This window comes from Ochlerotatus camptorhynchus, unplaced genomic scaffold (assembly GCF_037179485.1).
Source record: "Ochlerotatus camptorhynchus isolate MF236.1 unplaced genomic scaffold, CSIRO-AGI_Acam_v1.1 ptg000176l, whole genome shotgun sequence".
Lineage (NCBI taxonomy): Eukaryota > Metazoa > Arthropoda > Insecta > Diptera > Culicidae > Ochlerotatus > Ochlerotatus camptorhynchus.
The window spans coordinates 5,422,769-5,437,726 of NW_027040666.1; the positions used below are offsets into that span (position 1 = coordinate 5,422,769).

At 47.7% G+C, this 14,958-nt stretch overlaps 1 protein-coding gene across 1 annotated transcript; it reads left to right on the forward strand.

Annotated features, from left to right (window-relative positions):
- Window positions 1-956: 956 nt before the first annotated feature.
- On the forward strand, window positions 957-4,070 carry LOC135701795 (uncharacterized). Its single transcript, XM_065222724.1, has one exon. It carries the CDS (start codon window positions 957-959, stop codon window positions 4,068-4,070), a length of 3,114 nt encoding a protein of 1,037 aa, XP_065078796.1.
- Window positions 4,071-14,958: the final 10,888 nt, after the last annotated feature.

A 14,958-nucleotide genomic window follows, 5' to 3' on the forward strand; every position in this document is an offset into this window, starting at 1 on the left:
TGTGGTTCACGACTTCAGTCTGTGTCGTCGCTGTCTGGGGAAACATAACGGTGGTTGTAAGACCCAGGCGTGCGGAAAGGATGGTTGTACGCGGAAGCATCACGCACTACTTCACAACGAGAATCAGAGCAAGAAGGATGCGGACCCGATCACCGACGAAAGTCAGCCAGATCGACAGGATGTGAGCTCATCAAGACATGAGTGCAACACTCACCGCTCTAGCTCCAGCACTTCTCTATTCCGTTACATCCCAGTCACACTGCACGGAAAGAGCGGGTACGTGCAGACGTTCGCATTCTTGGACGAAGGCTCAAAGCTTACCCTCATGGACCAAGACCTAGCTGACAAGCTCGAATTGGATGGAGTGGAAAGCCCACTGTATCTTCGCTGGACCGGTGGCACTGAGCGTTGCGAGAGAGACTCCTTAATCACTACCGTTTCGATTGCGGGCAAGTTCGACGGAGCAAAGATGTTCAAACTAAATGAAGTGCGAACGGTGAAAGAGCTTCAGTTGCCACGGCAATCCCTAGACGCAGGAAGCATGAAGGAACAGTATCCGTATCTGCGTGGCCTACCCATCGAGTCATACGAAGACGCCCGACCACGAATTCTGATCGGCCTGAAGCACGCAAACGTTAGTCTCGTACTGCGGAGCCGAGAAGGAAAGCAGGAACAACCAATTGCCATCAAGACGCGATTGGGGTGGACCGTGTGTGGTGGAAGCGACGGCGAAAATGCGCCGAACATGGTACACTACTCGTTTCACGTGGGGTCACGTGACGACCATTCGGACGAAGATCTGCACCAAGCCATGAAGGAATATTTCGCCCTCGACAGTCTTGGTGTGATGAAATCGAGTGAAGCGCAGGACAGGATTACTTTGGCGTTACGACGACATCCGTCTACCCGACAGTCGGCCAATGGCATTACGCCGGCATAGCTTGCTGGAGAAGCGCATGAGGAAGGATCCCGATCTGGCCAAAGCCCTGAACCAGAAAATTGCAGAATATCTTTCGAAAGGATACATACGACAGCTGACCAAGGAAGAAGAAGATCGACCTGTTTCACGTGCCTGGTACCTACCGGTATTTCCGGTGTTTAATCCGAACAAGCCCGGGAAAGTGCGAATAGTGTGGGATGCAGCTGCAAAGATCTTCGGAGTATCACTGAATTCCGCTCTGATGAAGGGCCCTGACCAATTGTGCTCGCTCTGCTTCATTCTCCTGCAATTTCGAGAACACTCGATAGGGCTAACCGGTGATTTACGCGAGATGTTCCACCAGGTGAAGATCCGGGAACAGGATTGGCCATGTCAACGGTTCTTTTGGACAGACGAATCTGGGAAAGTCGTCGTGTTCGAAATGTGCGTCATGACCTTCGGTGCGTGCTGCTCACCCAGCAGCGCACAGTTCGTTAAGAATCTGAATGCGGAGCGGTTTGTTGGGAAGTATCCACAAGCAGTCGACGCCATAATCAAACGGCACTACGTGGATGACATGCTGGTGAGTGTAAGCACGGAAAAGGAAGCTGTTCATTTAGCCAACCAAGTCAAGTACGTCCACTCCCAAGGCGGATTCGAGATCCGCAACTGGATATGTAATTCCCCTGCGGTTCTGAAGTCACTGGGAGAAGATGACGCGAAGGTAAAGAATCTGGACCTGACGGCAGAAGTGGCTACGGAAAAAGTGCTAGGATTGTGGTGGTGCACTGATAAGGATACGTTCACGTTCAAGGTAGGATGGACTCGCTACGACAAAGCGCTGCTGGAAGGACAACGACGTCCCACGAAGCGCGAAGTACTGAGGGTACTCATGTCAATCTTCGATCCTCTTGGTTTGATTGCTCACTTTCTCATCTACCTGAAGGTCATACTGCAGGAAATATGGCGCTCAGGAGCCCAATGGGATGAGGAGATTAACGACGAATTGTTTTTGAAGTGGCAAACCTGGTTGCGTGTGCTACCTGAAGTCGAAAGCGTACAAATACCTCGATGTTATCACGCTCAGGAGTTCTCCGATCGCGTAACAGAGCTGCATACGTTTGTCGACGCCAGTGAAAATGGATTCGCTGCCGTTTCGTATCTTCGATTCTCCGACGGCAAAGAGGTGGAATGTACTCTCGTGGCAGCAAAATCCCGAGTCGCTCCTTTGAAATTTCAGTCGATCCCCAGGCTGGAGCTGCAAGCCGCAGTTCTCGGTGCAAGGCTAGCACAAACCATCGCAGAATCCTTGACCATCAGAGTAGCACGACGCTGCTGGTGGACCGATTCCCGAGATGTACTGTGTTGGATCAACTCGGACCACCGTAGGTTCACACCGTTCGTGGCGCACCGAGTTAGTGAGCTCCTCGATACTACGGAAGCAACTGAGTGGCGCTGGGTACCAACGAAAGAAAATGTTGCAGACGACGCCACGAAGTGGCAGGGGCGACCGGACTTGAGTGTTGGTAGCAGGTGGTTCAACGGTCCCAAATTTCTCTGGCGGAGTGAAGCTGACTGGCCACAGCCAACGAATGTGAACAAGTCAACGCAAGAAGAACTGCGATCCCATCTAGTCGCACACGTCTCGACATCGTCACCGGCGCTATGCGTTACCGATTATTCCAGCTGGAAACATCTAGTCAACGTAGTCGGACTCCTCTTCCGCTTCCTGACCAACTGTCGCCGTAGGATCATGCATCAACCTAGTCGCACTGGTCCACTGTATATGGAGGAGATACGTGCAGCTGAAGAGAGTGTTATACGCCAAGCCCAACAGGATACTTTCGCTGAGGAGATTGCTGCCATATTTCAAGGAAAGCCGTTACCACGAAGCAGCCCGCTGTTCAAATCATCTCCGTTCATCGACGATAGCGGGATCTTGCGTATGCGCGGACGCACATCTTGCTGCCGCTTCATCACCGACGAAGCGAAGAACCCGATAATTTTACCCCGTGACCACCACGTGACCACATTGATCATCACCCACTATCATGTCAAATACCACCACCTCAACCAAGAAACCGTAGTCAACGAGCTGAGACAGAAGTACTCCATTCCACGAATCCGCGTTTGCTGTGCCAAGGTCAGAAGAAACTGCCAGCGTTGTAAAAACGATCGAGCTGTGCCGAATCCTCCGATTATGGCTGACCTCCCTGAGGCAAGATTAGCAGCGCATTCTCGACCATTCACCCACGTAGGAATCGACTACTTCGGTCCCATGGAGGTCACTGTTGGCAGGAGGGTTGAAAAACGGTGGGGAATGCTAGCCACTTGCATGACCACGCGAGCAGTGTACATTGAAGTCGCACACTCTCTCAGTACAGATTCATGCGTGATGGCCATCCGCAATCTGATTGCCCGTCGCGGAGTTCCACGCTACATATACTGCGACCGTGGAACCAACTTTGTGGGCGCAAACAATGAGCTAGGTCGGGTGGTACGAGAGCTCGATCATGAAGCAATGATGAAGGAGTTCGTCAGCTCCGAAACTACCTGGTCCTTTAATCCACCATCGTCACCACACATGGGTGGGAGCTGGGAGCGCCTGATCCGCAGTGTGAAGACCAGCCTCAAGTCTCTAAACTTGCCTCGACGTCCATCGGACGAAGTATTGCGCAACGCATTAGCCGAGATCGAGAACACACTGAACTCGAGACCACTTACGCATGTTCCGATCGAAGACAACGCCGCCCCAGCTCTCACACCCAATCACATCCTTCTGGGAAGCTCAAACGGAGCCAAACCGCTCACCACACTTGATGATAGCGGTGCCGCAGTGCGTCAGTGTTGGCGTGCTTCGCAAATCATCGCCAACCAGTTCTGGAGACGTTGGGTAGCTGAGTACCTACCGGAGATTACGCGTAGGACTAAATGGTACGCTTCCAGTATGCTACCGGTAAAAATCGGCGACGTAGTCGTCATAGTGGACCCTAACCATCCTCGCAACTGTTGGCCCAAAGGAAGAGTGATTGCGACACGCCCCGGACGAGATGGAGAGGTGAGATCGGTGACAATTCGAACCGCCACTGGTGTATACGAACGACCGGTGGTTAAGCTAGCCGTATTGGACATCAGACGCGACGAGATGTAGTCGACCAGGGGGTTGACGTACCCGGGGGATTGTTGGCGAGCCCCTCGCTGCCAGCGCACCTGATGTTGCATAAACCTTGCACCACGCATACACATACAACAGACGGTCGGAAAGCGGCATGACAGGTAACGTCAACGGCTGTCAAAGGGTGAGTAGGATAAGGAAAAAACAACAAAACATAAAACACAATATCAAAAAACAGAGTGTGCAGAGAAATCTTACTCTAAGTTACTATTAACATTTAACTTAAATTAGTGTGTTAACCTAAAGGAGCTTACGATTAGTGTTTGCTGACGTAATACTAGGTAATTATACTGCATTGAATTATTGTTATTGAAATTAATGAAATATGTAACATCTAGCATTGAATTGCGTCGTTCCCACCTATTTCGAGCCTAACCTAAACTTATCGGCTAAACTGCACAATCACGGTAAGGCAAATTCAGTTAAATTAATGCTAAAAATTGATTATATTCTAATTGTAAACAGCGACTCCAGCGAAAATACACTATCCGACTAGACAGGGACTGAAAGTAAGGGACTAAACGTAAGTCAAGTTTTCGGTCAACTTATTGTACAGACATACATTTACACCCACTTATGCAATAACCAACATAGAAACATGTTAAAATATGAATTCAGACACACTATTGAATTATATACAACTAACAGAATTCATGTACAACCTTGTTCCCCATCAGGAAAATTATAATCAACCGTTTAACAACACCCACATTCTGTGTTTCATTGCGGTGATTATTATTTTGGAAATAACCCTTGCAGTACCGTTGGTCCGAAAACCAACAATACCAATATTAGATCCATAGGCCAACATTAGAGCCATTTTCCTACTACCTGTTTTTTAAAAGTTTCGTTTTACCTCTTTTTTTTCCTTGATTTGTTTTCCGTCGATCTTGTTTTCCGTGCTGAGAACCAATGCTACTGACGCCAGGGAGGCAGCTCCCTATCTATCGACTCATCAACTCGTGAACCGGGGACCAACGGCTTTACTTCCCTTCCGAAGGAAGGCGTGATCAGAGATGTTATGTCTCAGAACATCCCGCCGGCGCCGAAATGGATTGCACATTTCGTTTTGCCTCTGACGACGAGAAATGCTTCGAATGATAGACTTCCAATCAACACTAGTTACGAATTTGTATGTCCTAACTAAGATAATAACCTTAAAGATAAATCGTCCAGCTTAAATCATTGTAGTTTGGTGATTTTTAAATACCGAATAATCATCTACTCTGAGCTAGTAGTGATGAAAATTAGGCATAATAATTAAATAAATAAATAAATATGATGTTATGGTTTTTTGCATTTTAGTTGTGCTTTTTATTTATGACGTTGTGGAACGACGTACACATTTGCTTCGATTTTCTCCAATTCTCGTTCAGCAGTAAATTATCGTACTTACTCGCTTTTAACCTTGCCCTGGAAAATGTATGGACCAGAGGAGAAAGCACAGGTCTTAAAATTGCAATGTTCATGGTTCGAGTCGCAATCGGCAACCTTTGTTTTTCGACAATTAATCAAGTACTCATTCACTGATTCCATATTTTTCTTGCTCCATTTTCTTGCATTAAGCCGCAGCTCGGTATATCGCATCCTTCATTCATGCGGTCTCCACTAACATTCTTCGATGATGATCCCACATAATTTTAAAAGAATCTTACATCCCCCGGTTGGGCGTAGGAACACTGTTCCAGAAGTGGGTGTGTTACTTGCTAACTTTGATTCCAGTAATAGTTGATCGTATCAGCTTCTTGGGCTACAAAATGGTGAGTTGACAACCTGGAAGGAGCGGAATACCTAGCTCTGGTCCTCACAAGTTCCTATGTCACGCCTCCCCGAGTTATATGATAATAAAAGACTACCAGCTGAAACATGGACACAGCTGGGTGGCGTAGCGTGGTCAATGTTGCCAGTCTGGCAATAGCAAAGTGAAGAGGTGCGACACGAACACTGGCGCGGTAACCGGTACGGTACGGTGATATTGGAAATGCTTCTCCAAACCCGAGCGTCTGTTCACCATGGAGGGGTGGCGTCTGTTCTCCATGTTAGGAGCGGATGATCACCGTCTTAGTGCCAGCACGGGATTCAAAGCAGAGCTATGTACGATAGTCCCCCGGCGAGACAGAGGGTTGGCCGATCAGCGCGAGGATGTGCAAGTTAAGGATTAAGGGCCATTTCTTCAACTACAGCATCATCAACATGCACCGCCCACATGAAGGGAGAAACGACGACGAGAAAGAAGCGTTCTTTATGCAGCTGGAGCATGTGTACAAAAGCTGTTCGCAACGGGACGTCCAAATCTTTTTCGGTGACATCCCAACAAACAATTTTAGCTGCAGCTTAGCTTATACAGGCAAAAATTAGCTGCATAAGGCAAATTTTGGCTGTATAAGCTAATCTGCAGCTAAAATTGTTTGTTGGGATGAACGCTCAGGTAGGACGGAAAGCACTGTACAGACCAGTTATCTGGCCCAACTGCCTGCATGCCGTATCGAACGACAATGGCCAGCGAGGCGTTAACTTTGTAGTCTCCCGTGGTAAATATGGTAGTCCGAAATACCTTTTTCCCCCGCAAAGATATCCACAAAGCCTCTTGGAGATCACCTGACCAACACACAGAAAACCAAATCGATCATGTTCTAATCGACGGGAAATTCTTCTCCGACATTATCAACGTCCACACGTACCGCAATGCGAACATAGATTCGACCACTACGCGCTCAAAACTATTGACGGTGCATAACACCCATCGAAGTCAAACGACGCGACCCGAAATTGAGCAATTATGGGATGCCGGAGTAGCCCAGGATCACGCGCAGCAGCTGGAAGCTGCACTACCCACAGCTGCTCTTGAAGATAACTGGAGGGACATCCGTTCCGCCATAGGTAGTACTGCTGCAGCGGTACTAGGTACTGCGATCCCAGACCTAAGAAATAACTGGTTTGACGGCGAATGCAAACTGTTAGTATAGGAGAAAAATGCAGCACGGGCGAGATTGAATGTGGAGCGATACAGACAAACGCGCAACAGACAAAACTCGGTTTTCCGAAGGAAGAAGCGTCAGCAGGAAGACCGAGATCGCGAGGCGATGGAAAATCTGTATCGCGTAAACGACATACGGAAATTCTACGAGAAGCTAAATAGTTTGCGCAAAGGCTACGTGCCACAAGCCGATATGTGCAAGGACTTGGACGGTAACCTTTTCACGAATGAGTGTGAGGTGATTAATAAGTGGAAGCAGTACTATGACGAGCACCTCAACGGTGATGCAGCAGAGAACGAAGGCAACAGACCTTGGAGCACGTGCAGAAGACGACAGACTACCGGCCCCTGATCTTCAAGAAGATGAGAAGGAGATCGGTCGGCTGAAGAACAACAAAGCAACTGGTGTAAATTATTTACCAAGTAGCCGTTAAAATACGGTGGTGAAGCACTGGCTAGAGCGATGCACTAGGTAATTGCCAAGATTTGGGAGGAGGAGATATTACCGGCGGAGTGGATGGAAGGTGTCGTATGCCAAATCTACAAAAAGGACGACAATTTGGATTGCTGCAACTACCGCGCAATCACACTGCTGAGCGCCGCCTACAAGGTACTCTCTCAAATTATATGCCGCCTGTCACCATTTGCAAGAGAGTTCGTGGGGCAATACCAGGCGGGATGCATGGATTCCCGCGCTATCACGGACCAAATTTTCGCGATTCGACAAGTTCTGCAGAAATGCCGTGAATACAACGTGCCAACATATCATTTGTTCATCGATTTACAATCTGCTATCGATCGAGATCAGCTATGGCAGAATTATGCACGAGTACGGATTTCCGGATAAACTGACGCGATTGGTCAAGGTGACGATGGATCGAGTAATGTGTGTTGTTCGAGTATCGGGGACACTCTCGAGTCCCTTTGAAACTCGAAGAGGGTTACGGCAAGGTGATGGACTTTCGTGTCAGCTATTCAACATCGCGTTAGAAGGTGCGATCAGCAGAGCTGGGATAGACACGAGTGGCACGATCTTCAGGAAGTCCATCCAGCTTCTTCGCTTCGCCGATGACATTCACATCATGGCACGGAACTTTGAGACGATGGCGGAAACGTACATCAGATTGAAGGCTGAAGCTAGGCGGTTTCCACATTGCAAAAATTAGGCGACTATGGTGGGCTGGGACGGTCGTAAGAATGCCACTTGACGACCCAGTAAAAATGGTTATCGAAAGCGATCCAACAGGAATGAGAAGAAGTGTATTGTAATACTTATGCAAGTTTCTGAGCATTCTTTCGTCTCAAACATTTAAATTAAGTTTGTTTTGATTTTCCATTTTGACATGTTGCCCTCTCAAGCTGTTTACAGAAGTTCAGTGAAAACCTACCAATTTCATATTGTTCTGTGTTCACATATTTTTTTCCCAATTAGTTTATTTATTAAGACTCAAATGTCTTAAAAAGGGTCTGGCCCCATAAGCAAGCGAATGATTTCATTAAAAAATATTCATGAGATACATTAATTTTGAGTTATTCTTATTTTTCTGGGAGGCGACTTTTGTTTTACTTCTGCTTTCTGCTGTGACAATGATTTCCTTATTCTTCTATTTGTTTCTCCCTTATCATCACTATCTACTTGGCCTCCTCTTCGTACGTATTCTGCTGCTTCTCCGTATGGTCTACAATTCAAAATTTGTAGAAATAATACGCATCATTGATGCTTGAAAACAGGCGGTTGCAGTTTCTGAGAATCACTTGCTTTCATTTCGCTGATCTTTTCAGCTACCTGTGACGTCACCTTAATTTTCACTTCCTATTACTCAAGCACCTCAACCGCTCCCACTATATAACATTTACAGTTATTTCATCATTTTAAGATAAATCAATGAAAAATGTTATACCGAACCAGGGTTTTTAATTACGTTAAAGCCTTCAATTCAACGCTGACGTTAATGGTTTACCATCCTGTACTGAACATTTTGTAATTTTCGTTTTTTTTCTCAAAATTCCATTTAAAGAAGCTCTAAGTGTGCGTAGTGTGCCTTTGTCATTATATGTAATTACTGTTATCCATTTGAGTGTGCTATTTTTCTAAACTATTGTGTTGTATTGTACTGTTAAAGGATATGAATGAACGTCAGATGAATAAAATAATTGAATAAATTTGAAGATTTTATTTAAGAAGCCATCAAAAATCTATTTATCTATTATCTATTTAATTGTTAAAAAAATAATAAACTAGGTATTTAGGCTTGCACATTGTGCAGCAGAACTACATGAATCTAAATATGCGTCTTTTAAGCACCTTGCAATCGTAACGAGAATCGGAATATCTCAGTGATTTATTGGCATACCACAAAGTGCACCCAAGTACTTATCCAGGCCAAACCGAAATTCTAGCATCCAATGTTTCTTTTCATGTTAGCTCCCAACGGAATGTTTGATCAAGAGTCTGTAACAAGACGTTTCGGTGGTGGCGCACACAGAACTGAATAAACGATTTCGATGCTTTCATATTTTGCCATGAATCGTTCCCCATGGAAAGCTCGAATTCTTTCCCATATTGGAGAAAAATCTTTTGCGGAAGGAGAAGTAGATGAAAATCATTATTTCAATCAATTGTGCGAAGAGAAGCGATGGAAAGCACGAACAGGTGCACCCAGGTTGACTGCATTTCCCATAGTCATTCGTATGCAACGATGCGAGGAAATTTAAAATGGAAGCCAAATCGAAGTTTAGTCAGACGTAGACGTAGGTGAAATGTGAAATTGAAAGCATTATTGATTTGTGCAATTGAACGAAATATTAAATTGGGTGAACTATTTGTTCTCAAAACTGCTTTATGAAGTCAGACAACTGTTGTCCATGGAACTACTGGTGTGTTTAATGTACAGAACGATAGTTTGTTTTGGAAAATTATGACGAATGAATACACGGAAAAGTGTTTGAAATAAAAAAAAACTCGCTCAGATGCACACACTTACACACACACACAAACACACACACACACACACACACACATACACACAGACACACAGACACACACAAACACACATACACACACACACACACACTCACACACACACACACACACACATACACACACACACACACACACACACACACACACACACACACACACACACACACACACACACACATACACACACACACACACACACACACACACACACACACACACACACACACACACACACACACACATACACACACACACACACACACACACACACACACACACACACACACACACACACACACACACACACACACACACACGTAGACACAGACACACACATACACACACGTACACATACACACACACACACACACACACACACACACACACACACACACACACACACACACACACACACACACACACACACACACACACACACGTAGACACAGACACACACACACACACACACACACACACACACACACACACACACACACACACACACACACACACACACGTAGACACAGACACACACGTAGACACAGACACACACGTAGACACAGACACACACATACACACACGTACACACACACACACACACACACACACACACACACACACACACACACACACACACACACACACACACACACACAGGGCTACAAATGGTGAGTTGACAACCTAGCTCTGGTTCTCACAAGTTCCTACCTCACGCCTCCCCGTGGTGTAGCCTGGGCAATGTTGTCCTTCTGACAATAGCAAAGTGAGGGGGTGCGACGTGAACACTGGCGCGGTAACCATAACACGGCGATAGAGGAAATGCTTCGTCAACCCGCAGGAGTGCCAACCGGCACATTAGGATCGACACCAGTAAGATCCTTATTACGGCATACTGGATACGGCATGGAACTATGGACACGACACGGCACAATGGATTGGATACCACGCTACAGGGCTGACAGTCGTGCTATTCTGCTCCCTAAGTAAAGAAGCGTGACACCTTCTTGAAATGGCGAGTGGGCTAATAGTGCGGCTGCCCCCGTCCCGGTAAAACCTTGGCAGGCCTCCGGATACGTTCAAAACTCGTCACCAATTGGTGATTGGTGAGTAGTAGGCTCAGATGTAACATTCCTGACTTACGCCGATCTGGCTCTGAACACGGCCCCCATGAAGGACCGTGTCAACCCTAGCATGGCCTCCCTGCTTGCATAGATAACCATGGGATCACGATAGGAGACTACATACAACGAGTGGAGATAGCGGCCCGAAGGGGGGACCCATCAGAATGGATAAAATTGGAGAAAAAAATAAAAATGAAGAAAAAGAAAAAACCAAAAAAAATATGAAGAACGACGGCAATACGCCAGACAGTGAAAACGGAGGAGCAAACGTGTTCGCAAGGAGTGGGATATTGCAGAGATCACCAGTGTCGAACCTGGGGGTCACTGCGAGTTCCAGCAGCAGCAGTAAGTTTCAAGAAGAGCAGCCAGGCGTTGGGCTAAGCCAGATATTCACACCAATATCCAGTAGTAGCAAATCCCAAGAACTGCAGCTCGGGAGAACCAAAATGACGGAGGTCAGGAGGAAGATCGATGATCTCTATGTGTTCGTGAAGGATAAAAACAACGTACACAAAGAGATCAAGCAACTTGTGACCGGTATCAAATCCGGCATAACAGTGGCAGATCGGGAATGTCAAGAGTGGAGAAAAAGGGCCGAAAATGCCGAAAAAGCTCTGCTGGAGGCCAAGGAGAGCATAAGACTGGCTCAAGCACATGAGACTCCGAAGGGACCCACAAATCCACGTCCTGAAAAGAGAGATAGGGACACGCCAGGAGATGAGGAGGAGCCCAAAAAACGCAGGGACGACGAGGAAGGCATCAAGGAGATGGGAGAAAATGGTGCGTGGCGTAAAGTCGAGAACCAGAAGGAGAGGAAGAAAAAACAGAAGGAAGATGAAGTGAGGAAGAGGGAAGAGGAAGCGAGGAGGAAGGAAGAAGAAGCGAGGAAGAAGGAAGAGAAGAAGAAGGAAGACAGGAAGAATAAGGAGAATCCTAGGCCTCGTAGGGAGAGAAGCAAGGGTGACGCTCTGGTTGTTGAGGCGAAGGACAAAACGTCCTACGCAGCACTCCTCCGGAAAGTGAGAGATGATCCGGAGTTGAAACACTTAGGCGAGAATGTGGTGAAAACCAGGCGAACCCAGAAAGGCGAGATGCTATTCGAGCTGAAAAGGGACCCTACGGTTAAGAGCTCAGCTTTTAAGGAGCTCGTCGAAAAATCTCTTGGCGAGACGGCGAACGTAAGAGCCTTATCCCAGGAGTCAGTGGTCGAGTGCAGGGATCTGGACGAGATCACAACAGAAGACGAGTTGAAAAGTGCGCTAAAGGTGCAATGCAACCTGGGAGACGTACCGATGGCAATTCGGTTGAGAAAGGCGTATGGTGGCACGCAGACTGAAGACTGGCCGAATCAAGGTTGGGTGGTCAGTGTGCCCGTTGAAAGCTATTCCTCGGGTATCTAAGAAAATGGAGAGATGCTACAAATGCATGGGCTTCGGTCACCAGGCGAGACACTGCAAAGGCCCTGACAGATCTGATCTGTGCAGGAAATGCGGAGAGAAGGGGCACGTTGCAAAAGACTGTACAAAGCAACCGAGGTGCATGCTCTGCAAAAAGGAGGACGGAAATGGCCATGTGACGGGAAGTTTCAGGTGCCCTGAGTTCAAGAAGGCGATGGTGGGCCAGCAATAATGAAGGTAACCCAAATAAATCTCAATCATTGTAACACAGCACAGCAACTGTTGTGGCAGTCAACAACGGAAACAAAGTGCGACGTTGCAATCATTGCAGAGCCATACCGAGTCCCTCTCGATAATGGTAACTGGGTGGCGGATAGAGCAGGAATGGCGGCCATACAAGTCATGGGCAGGTATCCCATACAACAAGTGGTGGCAAGCTCATATGAAGGTTTCGTGATCGCCAAAATCAATGGAATCTTTGTATGTAGTTGCTACGCACCCCCGAGATGGACAATTGAGCAGTTCCACCAGATGCTAGATGGGCTCACCGAAGAGCTCATTGGACGGAGACCAGTCGTCATCGCAGGAGACTTCAATGCTTGGGCAGTGGATTGGGGGAGCAGATGTACCAACGCAAGAGGGTATAGCCTGCTGGAAGCTCTGGCAAAGTTGAACGTCAGTCTGGCCAACGAAGGAACCATCAGCACCTTCCGCAAAGATGGTAGGGAATCCATTATCGACGTTACTTTCTGCAGTACGTCGCTAATGGCAAATATGAACTGGACGGTGTGCGAGGAGTACACCCATAGTGACCATCAGGCGATCCGGTACAGTATCGGCGAACGAACACCGGTGGAAATGCGGAGGACGAAAGTAAGCGAGCGGAAGTGGAAGACGAAGGCATTCAATAAGGATCTCTTCATCGAAGCTCTAAGGGTAGACAACAGCGTCCCGGGCCTAAGCGCGAATGAGTTGACCGAATTATTAGCAAGGGCATGTGACACAACTATGCCGAGAAAACTGGAGCCAACGAACAGGCGGCGTCCAGCCTACTGGTGGAACGAGGAAATTAGCACCCTCCGTGCTACTTGTCTTCTAGCCAGAAGGCGTGCTCAGAGAGCAAGAACAGAAGCAGACAGAGAGGAGCGCAGGGTGGTGTTCCGAGAGGCCAGGGCTGCACTGAAACGAAAGATAAAGCTGAGCAAGTCAAATAGTTTCAAGGAGTTGTGCCGCGATGCCGATGCCAACCCCTGGGGCAACGCATACCGAGTTGCGATGGCGAAGATCAGAGGCCCAACGATGCCGGTTGAAATGTGTCACAACAAGCTGAAAGTCATCGTGGAGGGACTTTTCCCACAGCATGACCCAACGAACTGGCCACCTACACCATATGGCGAGGTAGATGAAGACAACGTTGAACAAGTCTCCAACGAGAAACTCATAGCAGCAGCGAAAGGGTTGAAAGCGAATAAAGCTCCCGGCCCGGATGGAATTCCCAACGTGGCGTTGAAGGCGGCGATCCAGACGTTCCCGGACATGTTCAGGATGGTGCTGCAGAAATGTCTGGACGATGGTCAGTTCCCTGATAGGTGGAAGGTACAAAAGCTTGTGCTGTTGCCGAAGCCCGGAAAACCGCCGGGGGATCCTGCATCGTATAGGCCAATATGCTTGCTGGATACTGTAGGAAAGCTCTTAGAGAGGATCATCCTCAACAGGCTGACGAAATGCACGGAGAGTGAACACGGATTGTCGGAGAGACAGTTTGGATTCCGGAAAGGGAGATCGACGGTGGATGCAATTCGGACAGTGATTGACAGAGCCGAGAAAGCTTCCAAACAGAAGCGGAGAGGAAATCGATACTGCGCCGTGATTACGATCGATGTCAAGAATGCATTCAATAGCGCCAGCTGGGAGGCCATCGCCAAGGCGCTCCATAGAATGAGGGTTCCAGGCTACCTCTGCAGGATTCTAAGTAGTTATTTCCAGAACCGGGTCCTTGTCTACGTGACAGACACGGGGCAGAAATCGCTTAGAATCACGGCGGGGGTTCCCCAAGGCTCCATTCTAGGTCCCACGCTGTGGAACGGAATGTACAATGGCGTGCTGACGCTCAAGCTGCCCAAAGGAGTTGAGATCGTTGGCTTTGCGGACGATGTCGTCTTGACGGTAACCGGTGAGACGCTGGAAGAAGTGGAAATGTTGGCGGCTGAGGCGATAGATACGATTGGTAACTGGATGCAAGGAGCGAAGCTGCAGATAGCCCACCACAAAACAGAAGTGATGTTGGTCAGTAACTGCAAAGCAGTGCAGCGGGCAGAAATTACCGTTGGAGAGCACACCATTGCTTCGAAGCGCATGCTTAAGTATCTGGGAGTGATGATCGACG

Coding starts and splice junctions, on each gene's coding strand:
- LOC135701795 (XM_065222724.1), top strand. CDS start 957: ATGAGGAAGGATCCCGATCTGGCCAAAGCCCTGAACCAGAAAATTGCA.